This window comes from Trachurus trachurus, assembly GCF_905171665.1.
Source record: "Trachurus trachurus genome assembly, chromosome: 9".
NCBI lineage: Eukaryota > Metazoa > Chordata > Actinopteri > Carangiformes > Carangidae > Trachurus > Trachurus trachurus.
The window spans coordinates 2,681,773-2,702,775 of NC_139895.1; the positions used below are offsets into that span (position 1 = coordinate 2,681,773).

Consider the following 21,003-nt stretch of genomic DNA (forward strand, 5'->3'; position numbering starts at 1 on the left):
TGGCTAATGAGCCATGATATTTACTGTTAGCCAACTAACAATTAAGCTAAGTTGACAATAGGTTTCTTATGCATGTAATCAATGTAGTGGCATGAAAAACGTCTTCAAAAAATATGTAGATAATATTAATGTATCAGACGTAAAAAGTTGTATATTGTCAACCAACTAACTACCACTAAGCAACATTTAGGCCTATTTACCATGGCAAATAATAAAAAAAAGAAACCAATGAAGCAACTTTTTAATTTACATGTATACCCAGCAGTGAGAAGGGTGTGTGTGTGTGTGTGTGTGTGTGTGTGTGTGTGTGTGTGCATTTCAGCTTTTACTGGTATGTGAAATCTGGTGTGCACCCAGTGTTTTTTTTCTCTCTCACACTCCCAATCCACATAATAGCTTAATATATGAAAACAATAATTAAAAATTATTATTAATAAAATAAAATAAAAATCACAGCTATTGACAACATCATTAATTCCTGTGACCATAACTAGCCACAGCGGTCTATGATAGCAAATTTGCAGAGAGTTTGTGGTGATAAATTGCGTGGCGGATGAGAATACATGAGGACTGGTTGAATTTGCGTTAATAGTTGCAATTAAAACATTGTAAAATCCTGGAGGGTCCTACCAAGAAAAAGGGGTAGAATGTAAGTTATATTGTATTGAGTATGTGACATTAAAGACAACCTGTGTTATGCTAAGGAATAACTTCTAATACATTCTATTGGTGGGGGGAGGGGGTTGTTCCTTTCCGATGAACAGGAAAAGGGGATTTGGCTGTTTTTTTTTTACACCAAGTAGTGTTTTGGATGAAAAGCTAATGCTTGCAATCAACTCAGAATCGTGAAAAACCCCTAGTTTGACCCCTCACAACTTACTTAAGGCCAAATTAAAAATTTCAGAATTTTTGAAAGTCTGGTTACAGGTACCCCAACTACTTTTTTTAGGGGGTTTCCCACGGGAGTTGAATTTCAACTAACAGCTAAACTAGAAACACTGGTAACTGTTGGTTGTTTCCAACTCATTCAAATACTAAGTTCGTGTTTGTGAGTGTACCATGATGCTAAACATCCAGTATGTCTTTTGGAATTTCGAGAGTAGGCCTAGCCTAAAATTCTATTGAGGCTCTGAGCCTGTTGATTGCCAGCTAGTAGTGAAATTATCATAGAACCAATGATTTTGGTTGGATTTTTATAATTTTTTCACTGGAATGAGTATACTGTTTGCTGAAAATGATGACACATTGACTGATGTCATAACCTGGACCCATAGTTGATTGCCAATGAAGTAAAGATGAAAATATTGGGAAAAAGTGAGAAAACGCCTAATCTTTTTCCATAAAATTGATACAAAATCATGTAAAAATGTGTTTTAAGAGTTATTTTTTCAGTGGATGTTGTCACCATATGTGTTCTGTGTATCTGAAATGCATTCATTGACAGCCTACCCAGGCTACTGAGGATTTGAAGAAAAAAATCATTTTTTACAATTTCCTGTCGAAAAATAAAGGGTGCATACAGTGAAATGGCCACAATTTTTTTTCGCGATATTTCCGGCAGAGCAGACCCCTCAATTATTGTTCCTTAGAGTCAAAGTTAACAGAAAAAACACAAATAAAAAGTATAACGGACGATGTCAGGTTCAACCCATTTTTGAGCCTGTGGCTCCCCGACTATAAGTAGTGCAGTGATGGCTCTGTGATTGTTCTGCATGTCTTCAAATCCTCCATACGGGGGACTTTGGTTTTCATTTAACAACATCACATCACTGGCCAATGAAACCCAGGCAAGGCAAGGCAAGGCAATTTTATTTGTATAGCCCGTTTTTACAAACAGTTTGTCTCAAAAAGCAGCCCTGGTTCTCATCATGTGTTCCTTCTACTGAGGAGACACTGAGAACACTCTGACCTGCTGCATCACTGTGTGGTTTAGAAACTGAACCACCTCCAACTGAAAAACCCTGCAGTGCAGGAAGAAAGGTCATTGGTGCCTCACTCCTGGACATCTACAGCACCGGCCAACATAATCTACACTGAGAATGACAACAGAGATGAGAGCAGCATGGACTGATCCATCCCTCTACTGACCTCACAGTCTCCAGTCTACAGTCTGGACTCTCCACAAGAGCACGAAGATCCTTCAGGTCTGAATCCTGCAGGTTGTTTCTGCTCAGGTCCAGTTCTCTCAGGTGGGAGGGGTTGGACTTCAGAGCTGAGACCAGAGAAGAACAGCTGATCTCTGACAAACTGCAGCCCCACAATCTGAATAAAGAATAAAAGCAGTGAGTTGAGGACAAAGCTCCTTGTTGACAGCGTTCAGTGTCTCATCATCTGTTCAGAGCTGAAGAAGCTTCAGAAAGAACAAGTTTAGAAAATCAAAGTCCAACAGCTGAAGCAACAGGAAGCAGGTTAAACAGTCACATAGAGAGAAAACAGCTCATTAATATTCATGAGAAGCTGCTGCTGCTTCAACACAGACGCAGTGACTCCGCCTCTTCACCTGTCAGCTCCACCTGTGGCTCCATCCAGACAAACTCATGTTGAGCAGCCACATTGATCAGAGGTTTACTGACCACGCTCAAGTTTTAAAGACAACACACATGAGAGGCTGAACTCTGTTGTCATGACAACAAACATGAGAGGCTGAACTCTGCTGACTGACTTCACAGATTGAACCTGCTCCAACTTCTTCAAAGAGCTGAAACCAGCAAACACACACCTGCTTATTATGGGATGTTAGCTTTGAATGCTCCACTACAAACATCACAGAGCCTCAGGAAAGAGGAGGAGCCACCAGCTATTAATTATAGATCAGTTATTGTCTGACACATTACATGTGTTTCTGTAGTTGACTGGACTAAAAGCAGAGAAGAAGAAAACAGCCGTCACCATGACGACCCTCAGTGTGGATCAGTATAACATCAGCCTCATGTCTGCAGCTCAGTGTCAACACAACTTTCACATCACATTCATCTGAGCACAGAAATAAAACAGAGTCTGACCTCAGAGTCTCCAGTCTACAGTCTGGACTCTCCAGAAAACCACTCAGATCCTTCAGGTCTGAATCCTGCAGGTTGTTGAGGCTCAGGTTCAGGTGTCTCAGGTGGGAGGGGTTGGACTTCAGAGCTGAGACCAGAGAAGAACAGCTGATCTCTGACAACCAGCAGCCCCTCAATCTGAATAAAGAATAAAAGAAGAATAAAGAGTTGTTGTTTTGTTTACTACAGTGTCTCTGAACTCTCTCAGTTCTTTTAACTCAGTGAACACAACATCACATCAGTCTGTGTGAACCTCTTTTTAAATATATTTACGTTTGTACTTTATCTCTTGCTCCAGACTGCTCCACAAAGTCACCACCTCTGTCATGGCCTGAGGGGGTCTGTGTCACCTTCACTGGCACTAAGCAGCTTCGAGGTGGATGGTAGGAACCCGGCTCTCACTTAAGTTTCACTTTCACTTTCATGACGAGGAGGGATTCTTGCAAATAATAGTGATATTCAAGCAATGTGACACCTTCCTGTTGGGTTGTGTAGATGGTGTTGGAGCTATTTGTTATTTTTGTAATATTTAATCCCTTATTTAGTTATATTTTGTTGTTTAGTTTTCAGAAATATACTTTAAGTTTGTTTATTATTTGTAGTATTATTTGAGTTAATCTGAGTTATTTGTTAATGCTTTTATTTTGAAGGCACCGGGGAGTTTAGAAGTATGGTGGACAGGTAGAGGAGGCCAGGCACCTGGGTGGGCTCATGGTTTTTTACCACAGACAAGGGAGGCGGCAAGGACCCTTTGTTCTTTGTTTGTTCTCTTCACTGTTGGAAATAAACCCATGATGAGAAACTTTATTTTTTTCCTGGACATTATGTTCTCCCTGCGTGCGTAAAGTCACTGAGTCAGGTGCCTCAGTGGCCCTTTGATTTGATTTTGTTTATTTTAGTTTTTTGATACTTTTTAGATTCTTGACAAACAGCCACTACAGATACATTAGCTCATCACTATTCATCCCTCAAACAGCTGCTGGAGACAGAAACTTAGGTTATACGTCTTCTGTTCATTTCCATGCACCAGGAGATCAGGATGTTTACGACGCTACGCGCTGGTGCTCATGGGAAATGGAGTCTTCCTTCAGGCAAAACACTACTGCTTTGGTCCACTGGCGCCGCCAAACTCAACCAAAACAGAAAGTTTTTAGTTTTGCTTTAAATGAACTGTTTCAGCAGTTGTGTTTTAACAGTTTAGAAAAAGTGTTAAAACTAGTTCAAACCAGTTCATAGTGATGGTAAAACGATGTTCTTGTGGATCATCAACACACACACACACACACACACACACACACACACACACACACACACACACACACACACACACACACACACACACACACACACACACACACACACACACACACACACACACACACACACACACACACACACACACACAATCAGATTATTGATTATTGATGACTATGGAGTGAAATGAGCTGAAAGTGAAGAGTCATTGTCAGTGTGAGAGAAGAACAAGTGGAAACATGAGACAACAACTATTTCAAACGTCATTCATTCATTCATTCATTCATTCATTCATTCATTCATTCATTCATTCAGTTGTGGATCAAAGATCTCAGATCTACAACAGTAACAGTCAGTGAACTGACCTCAGAGTCTCCAGTCTACAGTCTGGACTCTCCAGAAAACCACTCAGATCCTTCACTCCTGAATCCTGCAGGTTGTTTCCACTCAGGTCCAGGAGTATCAGGTGGGAGGGGTTGGACTTCAGAGCTGAGCCCAGAGAAGAACAGCTGATCTCTGACAAACTGCAGTCCTCCAATCTGAATAAAGAATAAAAGCAGTGAGTTGAGGACAAAGCTCCTTGTTGACAGCGTTCAGTGTCTCATCATCTGTTCAGAGCTGAAGAAGCTTCAGAAAGAACAAGTTTAGAAAATCAAAGTCCAACAGCTGAAGCAACAGGAAGCAGGTTAAACAGTCACATAGAGAGAAAACAGCTCATTAATATTCATGAGAAGCTGCTGCTGCTTCAACACAGACGCAGTGACTCCGCCTCTTCACCTGTCAGCTCCACCTGTGGCTCCATCCAGACAAACTCATGTTGAGCAGCCACATTGATCAGAGGTTTACTGACCACGCTCAAGTTTTAAAGACAACACACATGAGAGGCTGAACTCTGTTGCCATGACAACACACATGAGAGGCTGAACTCTGTTGTCATGACAACACACATGTGAGGCTGAACTCTGTTGTCATGACAACACATGTTAGGCTGAACTCTGTTGTCATGACAACACATGAGAGGCTGAACTCTGTTGCCATGACAACACACATGTGAGGCTGAACTCTGTTGTAATGACAACACATGTGAGGCTGAACTCTGTTGTCATGACAACACACATGTGAGGCTGAACTCTGTTGTCGTGACAACACATGTGAGGCTGAACTCTGTTGCCATGACAGCTGATCTCTGACAACCTGCAGCCCCTCAATCTGAATAAAGAATAAAAGAAGAGGATAGTTTCATGTTTTTCTTTACAGTGTCTCTGAACCTTTTTTTTCTCGAATTCAGTTCATTTCAATTTGTTTTTAGAGTAGGTTTGATAGTTTGTTTGTTTACATTTTTTTTCTAAATGCTTAGTTTTAGTTTTAGTTTTTATTAGTTTTAGTTTTTTTCATACTTTGGGTCATTGATTCAAAAAGATCAAAGTATTGTGTAATAAACTCGACAAAAGATACCACTTAAAAAATGTTTTCAGTTACTGCAGTTTTTTGACATATCAGTGCAAAAATAACAATACAGTACCTCACATGTTGTATTGTATTTACAGTTTTTCTCGATTGTTTACACACAATTTCTGGTTCTTGAGGCACAACGGCCTCAACATCAAACCAGTGGCGTAGGCAGAATTTTAATTTTGGGTGGGCCAGTACAAAATCGGATGGGCCATCTTTTCTCAGGACAGTGCATTTCATCTAGCGCACATCACTGTCAACCATTTTATTGCACAAGTTTTTTCTTTTTTCTTTTTTTTTGTAACTAGCTCTTGACCAACACTAATATTTGATACATACAGATGAAATGATCTTTCCTGCCACTATGATGATAAACTGTATTTAACTGTACCTATGTAAACAATAAAACTCAGTAACCAATCACACAGGCAGCTCCATGTTGTCCCTGTGTGATGTTCAGGGACAGGTCAGGACAGTCTGAGGACAGACAGCTTTGAGGTTGAAGTCAGGGCCGGCCCTAGCATTTTGGTGGCCCTAAACAAGATTTTTGTTTGTGGCCCACTCTAAGCGCAAACACCAAATCACATACACTGCTTAAAACTGAATACAGACGTGTTTGATAGACAGATGTAACAATACTCAAGTGTTTTATGTCTAATTTTCCGCTCTAAGTACACTGAGGCCAATTTGTCCTAGAACACTGTATAAAGAAATAATTTAGGCCAAATTTTCTGAAAAATTTCAAATCCCTTGTGAAAACACTCCTTCAGTCATGAGAACAAACTCTTTTGGAGCTTGAAATAGGATATGAATACAGTAATAGATAAGTGTAGAAAACAAGTCTAAAATGAAATTTTGTAAAATCGCCTTTTGAGCATAAATGTTGTCATTCTGGCATTCTATTTTCACCAAATGTCTCAAATGTGAGATAAAAGAAGCTGAATATTGACTTCAAAGCTTCATCAGATTTTTTTAAATGAGAAATTAAAACAAAAATATTTACTAAATAAATGGAATTGTTGTGCAATGAAATAAATAAATGGAAAACACACAATTTACATTGTTCATATAATGTGTGTTGTCACTGTGTCTGTGCTGTGTGAAAGGTTAAAAAAAAAAAAAAAAAAGTGTAAGAGCTCAACAGGTCTGTATACAGAGCTGGAGCTGAGTTTAAGTCTGAACTTTCTCATACATATATATTAATTTTAAATAATCCTGCTCATCAGATGAGTCAAAACTTTCAGCGTCTGAAGCACCGTCATCACTGATTCTCTCTCTCTCCTAACGATTCTGCGAGTTTGAAACTTCACCGTTGTTTTAATTGACAGGTTCGGTCTCCTCTGCCGTCCCTCTCCATGCCAGCCGCTGTAGGTAAACCATGGAGCTAAAACTGTGATAGGAAGGACCTTAGTGATCCCAGAGTGCCAATTGGTTGGCCGAAGTTGACTGACAGGCGATTCAACCAATCACGTATGCTCAAGTTGACGGACAACGGATTCAACCAATTACGCACAGTGAGAGGGAGCGCTGCGTGCACCATGCTCTGTTACTGGCTCTCAAACCCTGGCTGTGAATAACATGGTTGTCGAGGGCGGGTGTATTTGAAAGAGGAGAGCCGACCCTCGGTCACAGGAGCAGTTAAACCGCGTTTCTACGGCGTAAAATGACCGAAATATAAACAAAAACATATCAAGACCGTCGCGTAAACGCGCGCGCCGACCGCAGTGTTAAAATGAATTGAACCCCAGTACCTTTCTGATCATGTGGCCCCACCTGTCGGCTGAGGCCCTAAACAACCGCATAGAGTGTTTATGCCAGGGGCCGGCCCTGGTTGAAGTCATATAAAAACGAAATGCACCTGTGACTATAAAGGTCTGTAGCTGCGTCTTGACCACATGTCAGCTGATCAGCTGTAGTAGAGGAAACGCCGCTCCACCGCGAGGAGCGCTTTTTTCCCTTTTTTTAAAAAATTAAGCTCGGGTAAACCAGCGCAGATCCGCTGTATTTATCAAAGCGTCACCATGCTGAAGCAGCGGGTCTGTTTGAGCTGCTGCGTTCATGAAGTTAGAGGCTATTCAAACTCTTCAGGCAGTGATCAGTTATCAGTGTCTGCAGCTTTTTGACTCGTTATAGCCTACTCACTGGTCTAGGTGTTTTAGCGACCGTGCTACATGGCTGAGTCCAGTATTATACACTACAACAGGTAACATTGTCTCTTTTCACCTCCTCTCTCCCTTGTGTGCTCAGTGCGCTGCACCAACGTTTTAAACAGAGATCCGCTACATCTGTCGGCTTTGTTTGTTTATATTTCACAGAACAACTCCCATTGAAAACGATCGATTAACTGCAGTTAATTTAATTTAATCAATTACATTTTTCTTCTTATGAAACGTGGACGGGCGGGCCAGTGATTCGTGTGGGCGGCACTGGCCCGGCCAGGCCCACTCCTGCCTACGCGCCTGCATCAAACTCATGCACCAACCCCCTGAACCAATTCTGCTAAACTACAAGCACAATTCCTGCTTTACACTCAAATTGCAGTTCTAAAACACTCTTTTTTCAAAACACTACACACAATTCTCTGCATTTGGCTCAATTTTCATGAAGAAAATCTCTTGTTTTCACGAGTAACACACTGTTATTCAAAATTCTAAAGTTAGTTTCCCTACTATGCACACTGACTCATCACATGGGTAAACACCTGTCACACAATTTTACATTTAGCAATCAGAGCTTAGCATAAACGGGAAACAGGCAGTGATGAACTGGCACCAAGAGAGAGAAACCAAACAGAGGCCACACATACGTAACACAAACACACACACACACACACACACACACACACACACACACACACACACACACACACACACACACACACACACACACACACACACACACACACACACACACATATATAGCAGTGATCATAATGATGATGAGAAAAGAAAATGCATTGATCACCAAAATTGCACGTTGATGGAAGGATTCGAACCTAGACTAGAACAAAGTCTTTGACTACAAAGAGTGCTGCTCTACTAGGTGAGCTACATGTAACAGTAGTCTGATCTCATCAAAATTATGTTTTCAGTCTTTCAAAATTGGCCGGCTGTAAACCAGCTGACCCCGACCCACTCCTTTTTTTTTGTGGTCAGATCAGCACGGCTGCATCGCCACATGACCACCTCGGTCGCGTCTTCACGCATTTCATTTGTTACCGTGTATTTGAGTGTTCTGAGTATAAAAACAATATTCTAAAATATTTTACAACACATTTACATACTGTCTGTAGTTACAGTAAAAAAAAAAAAAAGCCTAAGTCATTATGAGGAATGGAGTAGAAGTGTTTTCCATTCATCCTAGTGTTTTACACTGAGCACATCAGTGTTCAACTGGTTGTTATAAATGTCTAGTCATATGATAGTTTGTGTGTGTCATTTGAGACTAAAATAGCATTTTGAGAAGAAATAACATTGTTTTGAATGTAAAGTTTCATTTTGCAGGAGCAGTGAGAGGTTTTGCCCATTGTGTGTGTTTTTTTGGATTTGTGTGTAGAGTTCTGAGAGTATGAGGCATGCTTTCAGAAAATGTGTGTAAACAATCGAGAAAAACTGTAACATCACAAAGTGAACACAGTGAATGTTTTGGACACTAAGAGTGGACATTTATCTGGTCGTGCACAGAGCCAGACAGCTGAGAACTTCTCCACCTCAGCTTGATGCTGATGTGCTTAGCTTTTCTATGTTAACCTTACAATGCCTCATGTCCAACATTGGTTCTTTGGTGGCAAAAGAACTGGTTCAGTATGAGGCTTTTATATTTTATATTATATTATTATTATATTATATTATATTATATATTTTATATTTTTTACACACACACACACACACACACACACACACACACACACACACACACACACACACACACACACACACACACACACACACACACACACACACACACACACACACACACACACACACACTAATCATAGTTTTTATTCATCTCATTTAACGAAAATGTTTTTTCAATTCTAGTTTTTGTCATTTTGTTGGTTTTCGTTAACAACAATAACCTTGGAGAGAAGAACAACAGGAAACATTTCAAACATCCTTCATTCATGACATCAAAGTCAATGATTCAAGTTCTGAGCGAAGATCAGTCAGGTTCAGTTGTGGATCAAATATCTCAGATCTACAACAGTAACAGTCAGTGAACTGACCTCAGAGTCTCCAGTCTACAGTCTGGACTCTCCAGAAAACCACTCAGATGCTTCACTCCTGAATCCTGCAGGTTGTTGTTACTCAGGTCCAGGTGTCTCAGGTGGGAGGGGTTGGACTTCAGAGCTGAGCCCAGAGAAGAACATCTGATCTCTGACAAACTGCAGCCCTCCAATCTGAATAAAGAATAAAAGCAGTGAGTTGAGGACAAAGCTCCTTGTTGACAGCGTTCAGTGTCTCATCATCAATCTGTTCAGAGCTGAAGAAGCTTCAGAAAGAACAAGTTTAGAAAATCAAAGTCCAACAGCTGAAGCAACAGGAAGCAGGTTAAACAGTCACATAGAGAGAAAACAGCTCATTAATATTCATGAGAAGCTGCTGCTGCTTCAACACAGACGCAGTGACTCCGCCTCTTCACCTGTCAGCTCCACCTGTGGCTCCATCCAGACAAACTCATGTTGAGCAGCCACATTGATCAGAGGTTTACTGACCACGCTCAAGTTTTAAAGACAACACACATGAGAGGCTGAACTCTGTTGCCATGACAACAAACATGAGAGGCTGAACTCTGTTGTCATGACAACAAACATGAGAGGCTGAACTCTGCTGACTGACTTCACAGATTGAACCTGCTCCAACTTCTTCAAAGAGCTGAAACCAGCAAACACACACCTGTTTATTATGGGATGTTAGCTTTGAATGTTTCACTACAATCATCACAGAGCCTCAGGAAAGAGGAGGAGCCACCAGCTATTGATTATAGATCAGTTATTGTCTGACACATTACATGTGTTTCTGTAGCTGACTGGACTAAAAGCAGAGAATAAGAACACAGCCGTCACCATGACGACCCTCAGTGTGGATCAGCCTCATGTCTGCAGCTCAGTGTCAACACAACTTTCACATCACATTCATCTGAGCACAGAAATAAAACAGAGTCTGACCTCAGAGTCTCCAGTCTACAGTCTGGACTCTCCAGAAAACCACTCAGATCCTTCACTGCTGAATCCTGCAGGTTGTAGTTTCTGCTCAGGTCCAGGTGTCTCAGGTGGGAGGGGTTGGACTTCAGAGCTGAGACCAGAAAAGACCAGCTGATCTCTGACAAACTGCAGCCGATCAATCTGAATAAAGAATAAAAGAAGAAGATAGAGTGGTTGTTTTATTTAATGTGTCTCTGAACCTTTTTTCGGTTCTTTTAACTCAGTGAACACAACATCACATCAGTCTGTGTGGACTGAACAATCAACATGTTTCTTGTTCTTTTGACATAAAATTAAAACATTTTAAAAATGTTAAATCTCAAGACCAAACAACAGGTTTGAACAGCTCCATGTTGAGTTTCTTTCACTGTTTGTCAGAACAGAAAACCTCTGGTTGTAAACTGAAGCTGAAGTGAACAGCAGTTCACACTGGGACTGAAACACACTGATGAGTTTGTCTTTTCATTGTTGTTGACAAACAGCTGATTGAAGTTGTGTAACAGATCAACCAGCTGCTTCATCCAGGAAACATCCTCAGGTGGTGAGACTCTTTAGTCACATGACCAATAGGACGATGAAGGAGAGGAAGACGAGCAGCAGGACGATGAGGAAGATGTGAGGTGTGATGTGGATCAGAACGTGTGGTCCTATGATGCAGATTGTTCTGTTTCTTTGTAAATAAAGTTTTTACAGCAGACAGTCAGTCACTTCCTGTCTTCTTGTTTCATAAAGTGTTTGTTCAGTAAAGCTGCTCTGAGATGGCTCATTCACTTTTTGTACTGAATGTTTCAAAAAGAAACAAAATTAATTCATTTAGTTTTCATCCGTTTGGTGTTGAAAGTGTTAAACCAGTTGATAGTGATGATGAGAAGCTGTTCTGGTGGATCTTCATCATGTGGCCTTCTACACATCATCCACATGTCAGCACAGATTCATCAGCTGCTGCTGACCTCAGCTCAGTCTGTCCATGTACAATCAATATCTGATCAATACCTGTTGGCAAGGGCGCCGGAATGGGGGGGGGGCCAAGGGGCCATTGCCCCCCCCACTTTACGCCCCTGCTCTGCCGGTCGCTGATCACCATAGGCCTCTATCCCGGTTTCAATAATTCCCCCGGTCCCACCCACATCAAATTAAATAAACCAATAAAACACAGACTAGAAGAATCTTTAATTTGAAATCAAATCTAATGCTACTCTGCCTGTAGTGCAGCCCAGTAAATAGTCTCAATTCAAGTCTCTGTGGCCATATGGTGCTCACGTGAATGCACAGCTGAGCGGAGCTTCTCCAGCTTTCATCGTCCTCCCTCCGCTTATTATTGTCACCTTCACCTTCGTCACCTTCTCATCCTGTAGGCTTCATCCACAAACACTGTGGACCTAGTGCACCATCTCAGAAAGTGCAACTTCTGCTCTGCCAGTGAGCGAAGGGAAGTTTACTTTGAAAAAATGCGAGGAAAAGATGAATTAACTTGACGTGTTATTAGCCTAGTTCAGCTTTGGTGATAAATGCCTTTAGTTATTATCAATTCCAGGTGTTTTACAGTTGTTACAGTTGTTTCACCTGGAGATGACGTAGCCTACACACCCACAGAGACAGACAGGTGATGAACCGGACTACAGCGGCGAGAGATTTATGACGTTACGTAATTCAATAATCAATATTAACGAGGGCGAGTATGGTGTCTGCTTATTTCCAGCATGTCACTGTCTGTTTACAAAATCAACATCTAGCTTATTCCTAAAGTTTGTGAAGTGTGTGTGGAGCGGTCGAGCGGACCTGCTGACAGATGTGCAGCTGACAGCCATGACATCACTACACCTGAGCCACCAGCTGATCCTCCCTCGCGCACGTCCTGAGGACGGGACAAAGTCTCCTGGATATTATTTTTTCTTTTCCTTTATTCATTTCTAACTGGCTCTTTTTGCCAGTAAAAACCATAACTTGTGAGAAAAAGAACACACGCGCGAAAACAAAATGGAAACATTGTAATAACTCCTGTGACCACAGCTGGCCCATGGTCTATAACAGCTGTCCATATGAAGCGAGCACAGTCACGGACTGAGACAAAGTTATTGAGCTACATAAAGTCCAAACGTCTGTCTTAGCAGGCGTTGACCTTAAGCATTGTTCCTATTATTAAAACATGAATGACAAGAATAAGAGGTGAAAAGTAGCTGCTGCAGACTGATGCGCCACAGACCTGAGTGCTCATAAACTGTTACTTCGGCTTTTACAAAGGCTGATTTTCTGCTTGATCCATGATGATTAATTTACCTACAGAAAAACTAAATGCATGGTAAAAGTAACATTACTAATATTTTAGAGATCTCAAATTCACAAATGATGTTTTCTATTATTAAAATTCTGATTAAAAATTGGGTCAGGTCGGACCACGGGCTTCTTTTATTTTTATTTTTTTATTTTTTCCCTGGTCCAGCCGAGAGACTGCTCGTGAGTCCGGCTGCATCAGGTCCAGGCTTCAACACCTGGATCGGACCGGGTCGGGTCGTTGAGAACCTAGCAGTTTATAGAAACTGCTCAAATGGGCTTTAAGAGGTGTATTCACAACATTTTATTTACTCAAACAGGGCTACAGGGCTTTCTCTTTTTCTTTTTCTTTTTTTGATAAATTATAGGCATGACGGTCTGGGAGACGCTGGCGGACGGGGGGGGGTTACGCATTATGCTGGTATTACGCATCACTGCGTGCATATGCTACAATATGACTATTGCACCGACAGTGAGTGTGTAAATCTATGCCCCGTAACAACCGAACCTCCATGCCCCCCCCCCACCTCTAAAATGAATCCGGCGCCGCTGCCTGTTGGCCTCAGTCTGATCCTGACAGCTGGTTCTGGTTCTGGTTCTGGTTCTGGTTCTGGTTCTGTTGGGACCTGGAGGAGGACGAGTGCTGGGCCTCAGTCCACCACCGGAGCTACTGAGACCTGCAGAAACAACCAGGTGACCTTCAGCTAACGTCCAGAGCCTCCTGCACAAACACCTGACAGGTGTTCAGCTGACCTCACTGATGATGGAGAAGAACGAGTGTGATCTTCACTGAGACGCTGCAGCACAAACACATTGAAAGGACCCGGATCCACAGCCGATCCACATCAGACCAGATGCTGCTGAAGGCCGAGCTTCAGGCTCCTGTCAGGTAGACGGAGAGCTGCTGTGTCCCAGCTGCTTCCTGCTGTCCACACTGACTGTGAAGTGGTCTCTTCCTCACAGCTCCACTGGCAGAGAGCAGCTGAGGAGCTGAAGCTGGATGGAGCTTCAGCTCCAGAGGCTGTGGACACAGTCACAGTGGCTCAGGAGACACTGTCCACTGTCTGAAGCTGACCTCTGACCTTTCACTGACACTGGAGACATGTGACCAGAGGCTGCTCCACACACTGTGGACAGGAAGTAAACTCCTTTAATGTCATGTGACCATGAGCTGAAGCTTCCTTCCTGTGGAGCCCAGTGTTGATGTTCATGAGCCTCAGTGTCTCCACAGTGGGATCATCAAACCAACACTGTTCTCTGAGCTACAGGACTTTAACCTGACCTCTCACACTGGGAAGCTGCTTTGACCTTTGACCTTTGACCCTGAACCAAGCAAAGAGGGAAAACTCAGATCTACATCACATCTGCTCAGCTTCAGCTACAGTGGCTGATCCAGCTGTTCTGTTAGCAGCTTCATCTGAGAGCAGCTCATCATCATCATCATCATCATCATCATCATCATCATCATCATCATCACACCACACTGACCTCTGAGTGACCTCTTGTAAGAGCCATACTTGTATTGCTTGCAATAGTTTATAGTTTTTTATTTAAAATGTGTAACTGCTCCTTTAATTATGCTGTGGATGATATCATAGCTCTCAGACCAGTTTAAGCAGCCTAAGGAGCAAGACAGTTTTTTTGACAAGAATAATAAGAAGAGAATACCAGAGTGAATCTTGTAACTTTTTTTTTGTTTTAAGTAAAACTATTTTTGAACCTAGTTACTGACTTTGAAGATTCCTCTCTTTTTCTGTGTCAAGCTTACTGCCAAGAAGACTGCTTAATAGTAGTGGCAAAACGAGTAGCCTGAAGAAGAAAGATTGCCGCTACATGCGAGTCAAAAAACTCCGCTCTCAGTGGAAAGAAGAACGGATGAACCGGATTAAAGCTGTTTCTTCATGGATAAGGAGACAACCCAAGTCCTCAAACTGAAATACGTAAGTCTGTGGATGCTTTGCAACAAGAATTCAACAGCTAATTAAGCTAACACATGGAAAGCTAATGCTAGCCTGGTGGAGAGGCGCAGCACATGGTGGAGGCATTTCATGAAAGTGGATTTGGATATCAGCTAGTCATTGAAAACTGATGTGCTTATGAAGAAACTGATGGACATTAGTGTTTCCTGGAAGAACTGACTGTTTTAAGCTGAATTCTAAGTAAAGTGGCTAGTGCTGTGGTGCTGTGGCTATGGAGGAATCTGACCAGAAGAGGGCGCCAAAGCCCACAGAAAAGGCAATATGTGACAAAATAAGCAGACTTATTGCCTCAAGGAGAGGAAAATTATCCCAGCTTACAGGCATGATGAACAATATTGAAAGCCTGAAGCATGATGGTTCCAATGTGGATGAAGTGGATGCATTGCTTCATGATAATTTTCACGAAATAATCACTGAGTTTGAGGATATAAACACTGCAGTTGTTGCTCTTATGGATAAAGAGGAAGGACAAAGAGACCAACGTGAGTGGTATGAGCCAAAAAACACACCTTTGGTAAACTTTGTTGTGGACACTGAAAAATGGTGTGCTGCGATGAGGAAGAAATTAGTAGATGAAACTATCAAAGATGATGTCAAAGCAGAGGACAGTGTATCACAAGCTGGAGCAGGTCGTCATAGCAAAAATAAATCCTCAGCTTCTTCATCAACAGATAGTAGGACTTCAGTAGCGCTAAAGGCAGCTGTGGAGCATGCAGCCTTGAAGGCACGCGCAGCAGCGTTACAAAAGAAACAGTTGCTGGAGAGAGAAGAGCTGCAGCTTAAAGCTAAAATGGAACAGCTTGCGATGGAAACAGCTATTGCAGAGTCTGATGCAAAGCTCAAGGTGTGTGAAGAATATGAGAGTGTGAAAGGAAGTATTCACAGTGATGCATCACGAAGGCGTTCACAAAGTAAATATAAAGAAGAAAGTGATGGTGCTATGCTAACCTCAAAGGTTGCTATGCTAACCTCAAAGGTTGCTGCAGGAGGACAAGAAGCATATGTTCCTGGCATGTTGGAGCAGTCTTTACAGGACATTCAACAGAACCAACCTCGTGGCAATAGCAACCCACAAGTGGCAGACAGTGGAGGAGGACTGTATGAGGTTATGAGGAAGCAGAATGCGATCACGGAGATGCTTGTAAAACAACAATCAAGGTCTTATCTCCCTTCTAAAGGCATTCCAGTTTTTAAAGGTGACCCTCTCACTTACAAATCCTTCATCAGAGCCTTTGAGCATGCTGTGGACAGCAAGACAGACAGTTCTCAAGACAAGTTGTACTACTTAGAGCAGTATACCAGCGGGGAGCCGCAGGAACTTGTTCGTAGCTGTGAGCATATGTCTTCTGACAGAGGCTACCATGAGGCCAGAAAGTTACTCAAGAAACAATATGGTGACGAGCTGAAGATAGCAAATGCCTACATGGATAAAGCCTTAAGATGGCCTCAGATTAAACCAGAAGATAGTAAGGCATTGAATGCTTATGCTCTTTTCCTGATTGGATGCAGGAACACAATGGATGACATTGTATTTATGGAAGAAATGGATAATCCCACAAATATGCGAGTTGTCATTTCAAAGCTTCCCTATAAGATGAGAGAGAAGTGGAGAACGACCGCATTCGAGATCCATGAAGAAGGAAGAGGACGAGCAAGGTTCTCTCACCTAGTGGACTTCATTGACAGACAAGCAAAGGTGGCTATGGATCCTCTCTTCGGCGATGTTATAGAGAGTCCACAATCCTTCAAAGGAAAAGAAAAGGCTACAAAAGAGAGAAACATCAGGAAATATGGACAAAGAGAGAGCATGTTTGCTACAGGTGTACAGGACACAAACATGGAGGCAACTGTAAAGAAAAGCAGCCCTGCAAAAGTTGTTGTGACAGCCTTTCACAAACCCTGCTTATTCTGCCAGAAGAATCATGCACTTTCCTCATGCAATAAAATCAAAGAGCTGACAAACACAGAACGGATAGACTTCCTGAAATCTAAAGGCCTATGTTTTGGATGTCTAACCTTTGGGCACCTGAGTAAGAATTGCAAGAAGAGACTCAAGTGTCAGATTTGTTCTCGTTTGCATCCAGACATACTCCACGTTAAGACGGAAGATGATAGTGCGTCAGAAAAGACAGAAGAAAACAATACTGAGAACGACATAGTTTCAAGTGCCTGTGTGTCGTTGGGTCAGGAGTCATGTGGTAACACTGGGGCTGGAGAAGAAGAATGTGTGCTTGCTGTGGTACCAGTCAAACTTAAGTCCAGGAAAAGTGAGAGATATGTGGAAACGTATGCCTTTATAGATCCTGGCAGCACAGCGACATTTTGTACTGAGGACATTCAAAGGAAACTGAATCTTAAAGGAAAGAACACTCAGTTTCTTCTGGACACAATGGCTCAGGACAACTCCGACAGTCACAAATTAAAGAAGAGTATTGTTCTTTCAGATCTTGAGGTGTGTGGACTTGAAGAAAATACATACATTGAACTTCCAAAAGTGTTTACACACAGCCACATCCCAGTGAAGGAGGAAAACATACCACGGCAGGAAGACATTGCACAATGGCAGTATCTGAAAGAAGTACGTTTGCCACGTATTACAGCAAAAGTGGGAATGCTAATTGGTGCCAACGTCCCAAAGGCCATAGAGCCGTGGCAAATCATAAATAGTGAAGGACAAGGGCCATATGCAGTTAAGACTGCCCTGGGATGGGTGATTAATGGACCCCTAAGAAAAGACCACGGACCAAAAATGAACAATGGTAAACTGCAGAGCTACACAGTTAATCACATACAAGTGAGGGAAATAGAAGAGCTGTTAGTGAAACAGTACAACACAGATTTCCCAGAGCGAAGTTGTGAAGAAAAAGAGGAGATGTCACAAGATGATCGCAGGTTTATGCTTCTGGTCACAAGCTCAGCGAAGTTGGTTGACGGACATTACAGCCTGGGATTGCCCCTGAGAAATGAAAACGTCAAGATGCCAAATAACCGCTGCATGGCTCAGCAGCGGGCCGACAATCTCAAGAGGAAGTTAAAGAAGAATCCAGACTTCCATAAAGATTACATATCATTCATGAAGGGCATCATTGAAAAAGACTACGCTGAGAAAATATCAGCTGAACAGATCAGTCGCAGTGATGGACGTGTCTGGTACATCCCCCACCACGGGGTGTACCACCCTAAGAAAAAGAAAATAAGAGTAGTTTTTGATTGCACGGCAACATATCAGGGTGTCTCACTAAATGAACAATTGCTGCAGGGACCAGACCTCACTAACAACCTCACTGGTGTTCTATTAAGATTCAGGGAACATCCAGTGGCACTGATGGCAGATGTGGAGTCTATGTTTTATCAAGTGAGGGTCCCAGAGGAAGATCTGGAAATCAAAACATGTGCTAGAGTGACCATAACCATCATACAAGAGAGTTATGATACGCTCAACAAGCTTATCACTTACTACTCGTCATGGCAACGACTAAAGAAAGCAGTCGGATGGTTTCTCAGACTAAAGAGGATGCTACTACAACTGAAAGACAAGAGAAAAGATCTCAAAACTACAATCAGTCAATCTGAGAACAACACTGAAAAACAGAGCAAGTTCATTGATCAGCACATGAAGAAATTCAAATCAACGATTCAACAACATCCGTTGTCACTGGAGGATCTGGTTGAAGCAGAAGTGGAGCTCATACGAATAAGTCAGTCGCAGGACTACACAGACGAAATCTGTGCTCTAAAAGAAAATGCTCCCATCAAGAAAAAAAAGCCAGATTTACAAACTTGATCCCATGTTGCAGGATGAAATATTAAGAGTTGGAGGACGGCTTCATAAAGCTGCAATGCCACAAGAAGCTAAACACCCAGCCATCCTCTCTAAAAATTCACATATAGCCAACCTCATACTGCAACACATCCACCAAGAAGTTGGACATTGTGGTCGCAACTACATGCTGGCAATGCTGCGACAGAAATATTGGATCCCTCAAGCTAACTCAGCTGTAAGGAGGATTATCTCAAAGTGCACCGTGTGCAAAAGACTTCATGCTAAGGCTGGAAAACAAAAGATGGCAGATCTACCTGAAGACAGGCTACAGCCAGATCTACCCCCCTTTACCAACGTGGGAGTTGACTTCTTCGGGCCATTTGAGGTCAAACGTGTGTGGCAGGTCGGGTGTTGCTCTGCTCCACCCCCTCCCACTCAATCGACCGGTGCTTGATTGCACATTGCCAGCACCTGTTAATCATTGCGCTCCTGCGGGGCGCATTCTCTCCCTGGCACTGATCTGGAAAGGCCCTGTGTCGGCGTGCTCCGGCTGTTTGGTGTGCTCTGTTCGCTTGGTGTTGGCGTGATTGTGTGGTTGTTCGCAAGGTAAGTGTGGGTGCGTCGTGCAACGTTGTGTAACGTTATGGCACATTATGGGGTAACAACCGCCGTGATTTTGTTCTCAGTGTTGGCCGTGTCAGTTGGGTTGCAGCTGGAGGAAGTGTGGTGTCCCCTCTCTGCCGTTTTGCAGACTGGGACTTGATCGTGAGTGTTAAAGCTCTCTTTATCGGTAAGCATGCTCTTTTATTAATCTTTGTTGTCTATAGTAGCCTTAGGCTAACAGCTGTTGCCCTCTGCTCTGTCCTGCTGTAGCTGCGGTATCTGCAGCGGTTTCGTCTCTCCTCCTGCGCTCCGAGGATGTATTGCACCGCCTATTGCTGACCATCACGGCCATCTAAGTGTAACATCTGCGGCCTCCAGCCCTGGTGCAGCCGCTCCGTTTTCACTCTGTCGTCCACGCCATTGTTTTGTTTTTGGTTGCAGCTCTCCACGCAGCAACAGACTGAAGCCCCACCGCAATTGTTTTTGTTTCTTTGTTTGTTGGTTTATTTGGTTATTTCTTTGTTTATTTTTGGTTAATAATTTATTTGTTTTTCTGGTTCCTTGTTGGGCCAGCTGTTTAGAGCATTTTCTTTCTGTTTATCCATTTTCTTTAAGTCACATATGGTTATTTTGTTTAGTTTTATTTTGGTTATATTTTTGATTTTGTTTATTTAGCTATGGGTAGGCTCTAAACGCAACACCTGATTGCCACCCATAGCTGAGTTATTATTCAAGTTATAATTTAAGTATTTGTACTCACTTTAAAACAAATAATTTGTATTCTTTATGTTGGTGTGCATGTGGGTATGAATGTTGTGTGTGAGTGTTTTAGGATAGGCCATTTTAACTAATTGTCTAACCCAACCCTTGAGTGTCGCTCACCTAATTTTGTTTCTTTTCTCCCTGGACAGGAGCTGGGTAGTGCGTGGCAGACTCCCTGGTGGTGGTCCCCATCTCACATCCCTTAAGTTTGCTGTGGCACGTGGTGGTTTGGTTTGTAGTATTTTTGTGTGTTTTAAGTTTCTTTAGTCTGTCCGCCTCCCTGAGTTTGGCCCTGTTCCCCTTTTTTGTTTATTTCCCCCTTAACTTACCGTGGTGAAGCAGACACTCGGGTCCCCAAAGAACATGTTCATTTTAAATCTAATAAACCATTAAATTAAATAATAATTAAATAAAATAAAAATAATTTATATCTTTTTGGAAGTCCGTCTCATGTCCTCTTTAAAACTTTGTGTAACGAACCTGTGTGACCTCATAGTAGTCTTAGTACCGGGTCAAGTTTATTTCCTGGGGTGCAATTCCCCAGGTGGCGTTGTTGGACAACTTCCCCCTCTGCACCACATCTCGCCACAAATTGGCGTTGTTGGCAGGATACACTGTTAGAGGACAGAGACGTGACTTCCATTTTTCTGTTTATTAGTGTGAATTTTTTTTTTCTCT

The 21,003-nt window shown here is 42.4% G+C and overlaps 2 protein-coding genes across 2 annotated transcripts in view; both read right to left on the minus strand.

The window, feature by feature from the left end:
- The window catches only part of LOC310991318 (NACHT, LRR and PYD domains-containing protein 3-like), a 95,298-nt gene that overhangs the window by 58,914 nt on the left and 15,381 nt on the right, over window positions 1-21,003 (minus strand). The window contains 5 exon segments of the mRNA XM_083978974.1: window positions 2,089-2,262; window positions 3,003-3,176; window positions 4,658-4,831; window positions 9,970-10,143; window positions 10,912-11,087. Of these exon segments, the coding sequence (XP_083835100.1) occupies window positions 2,089-2,262; window positions 3,003-3,176; window positions 4,658-4,831; window positions 9,970-10,143; window positions 10,912-11,087 (872 nt within the window).
- The window catches only part of LOC310991813 (caspase recruitment domain-containing protein 8-like), a gene marked incomplete at its 3' end in the record, with an annotated part of 87,992 nt that overhangs the window by 16,134 nt on the left and 50,855 nt on the right, over window positions 1-21,003 (minus strand). The window lies entirely within an intron of this gene.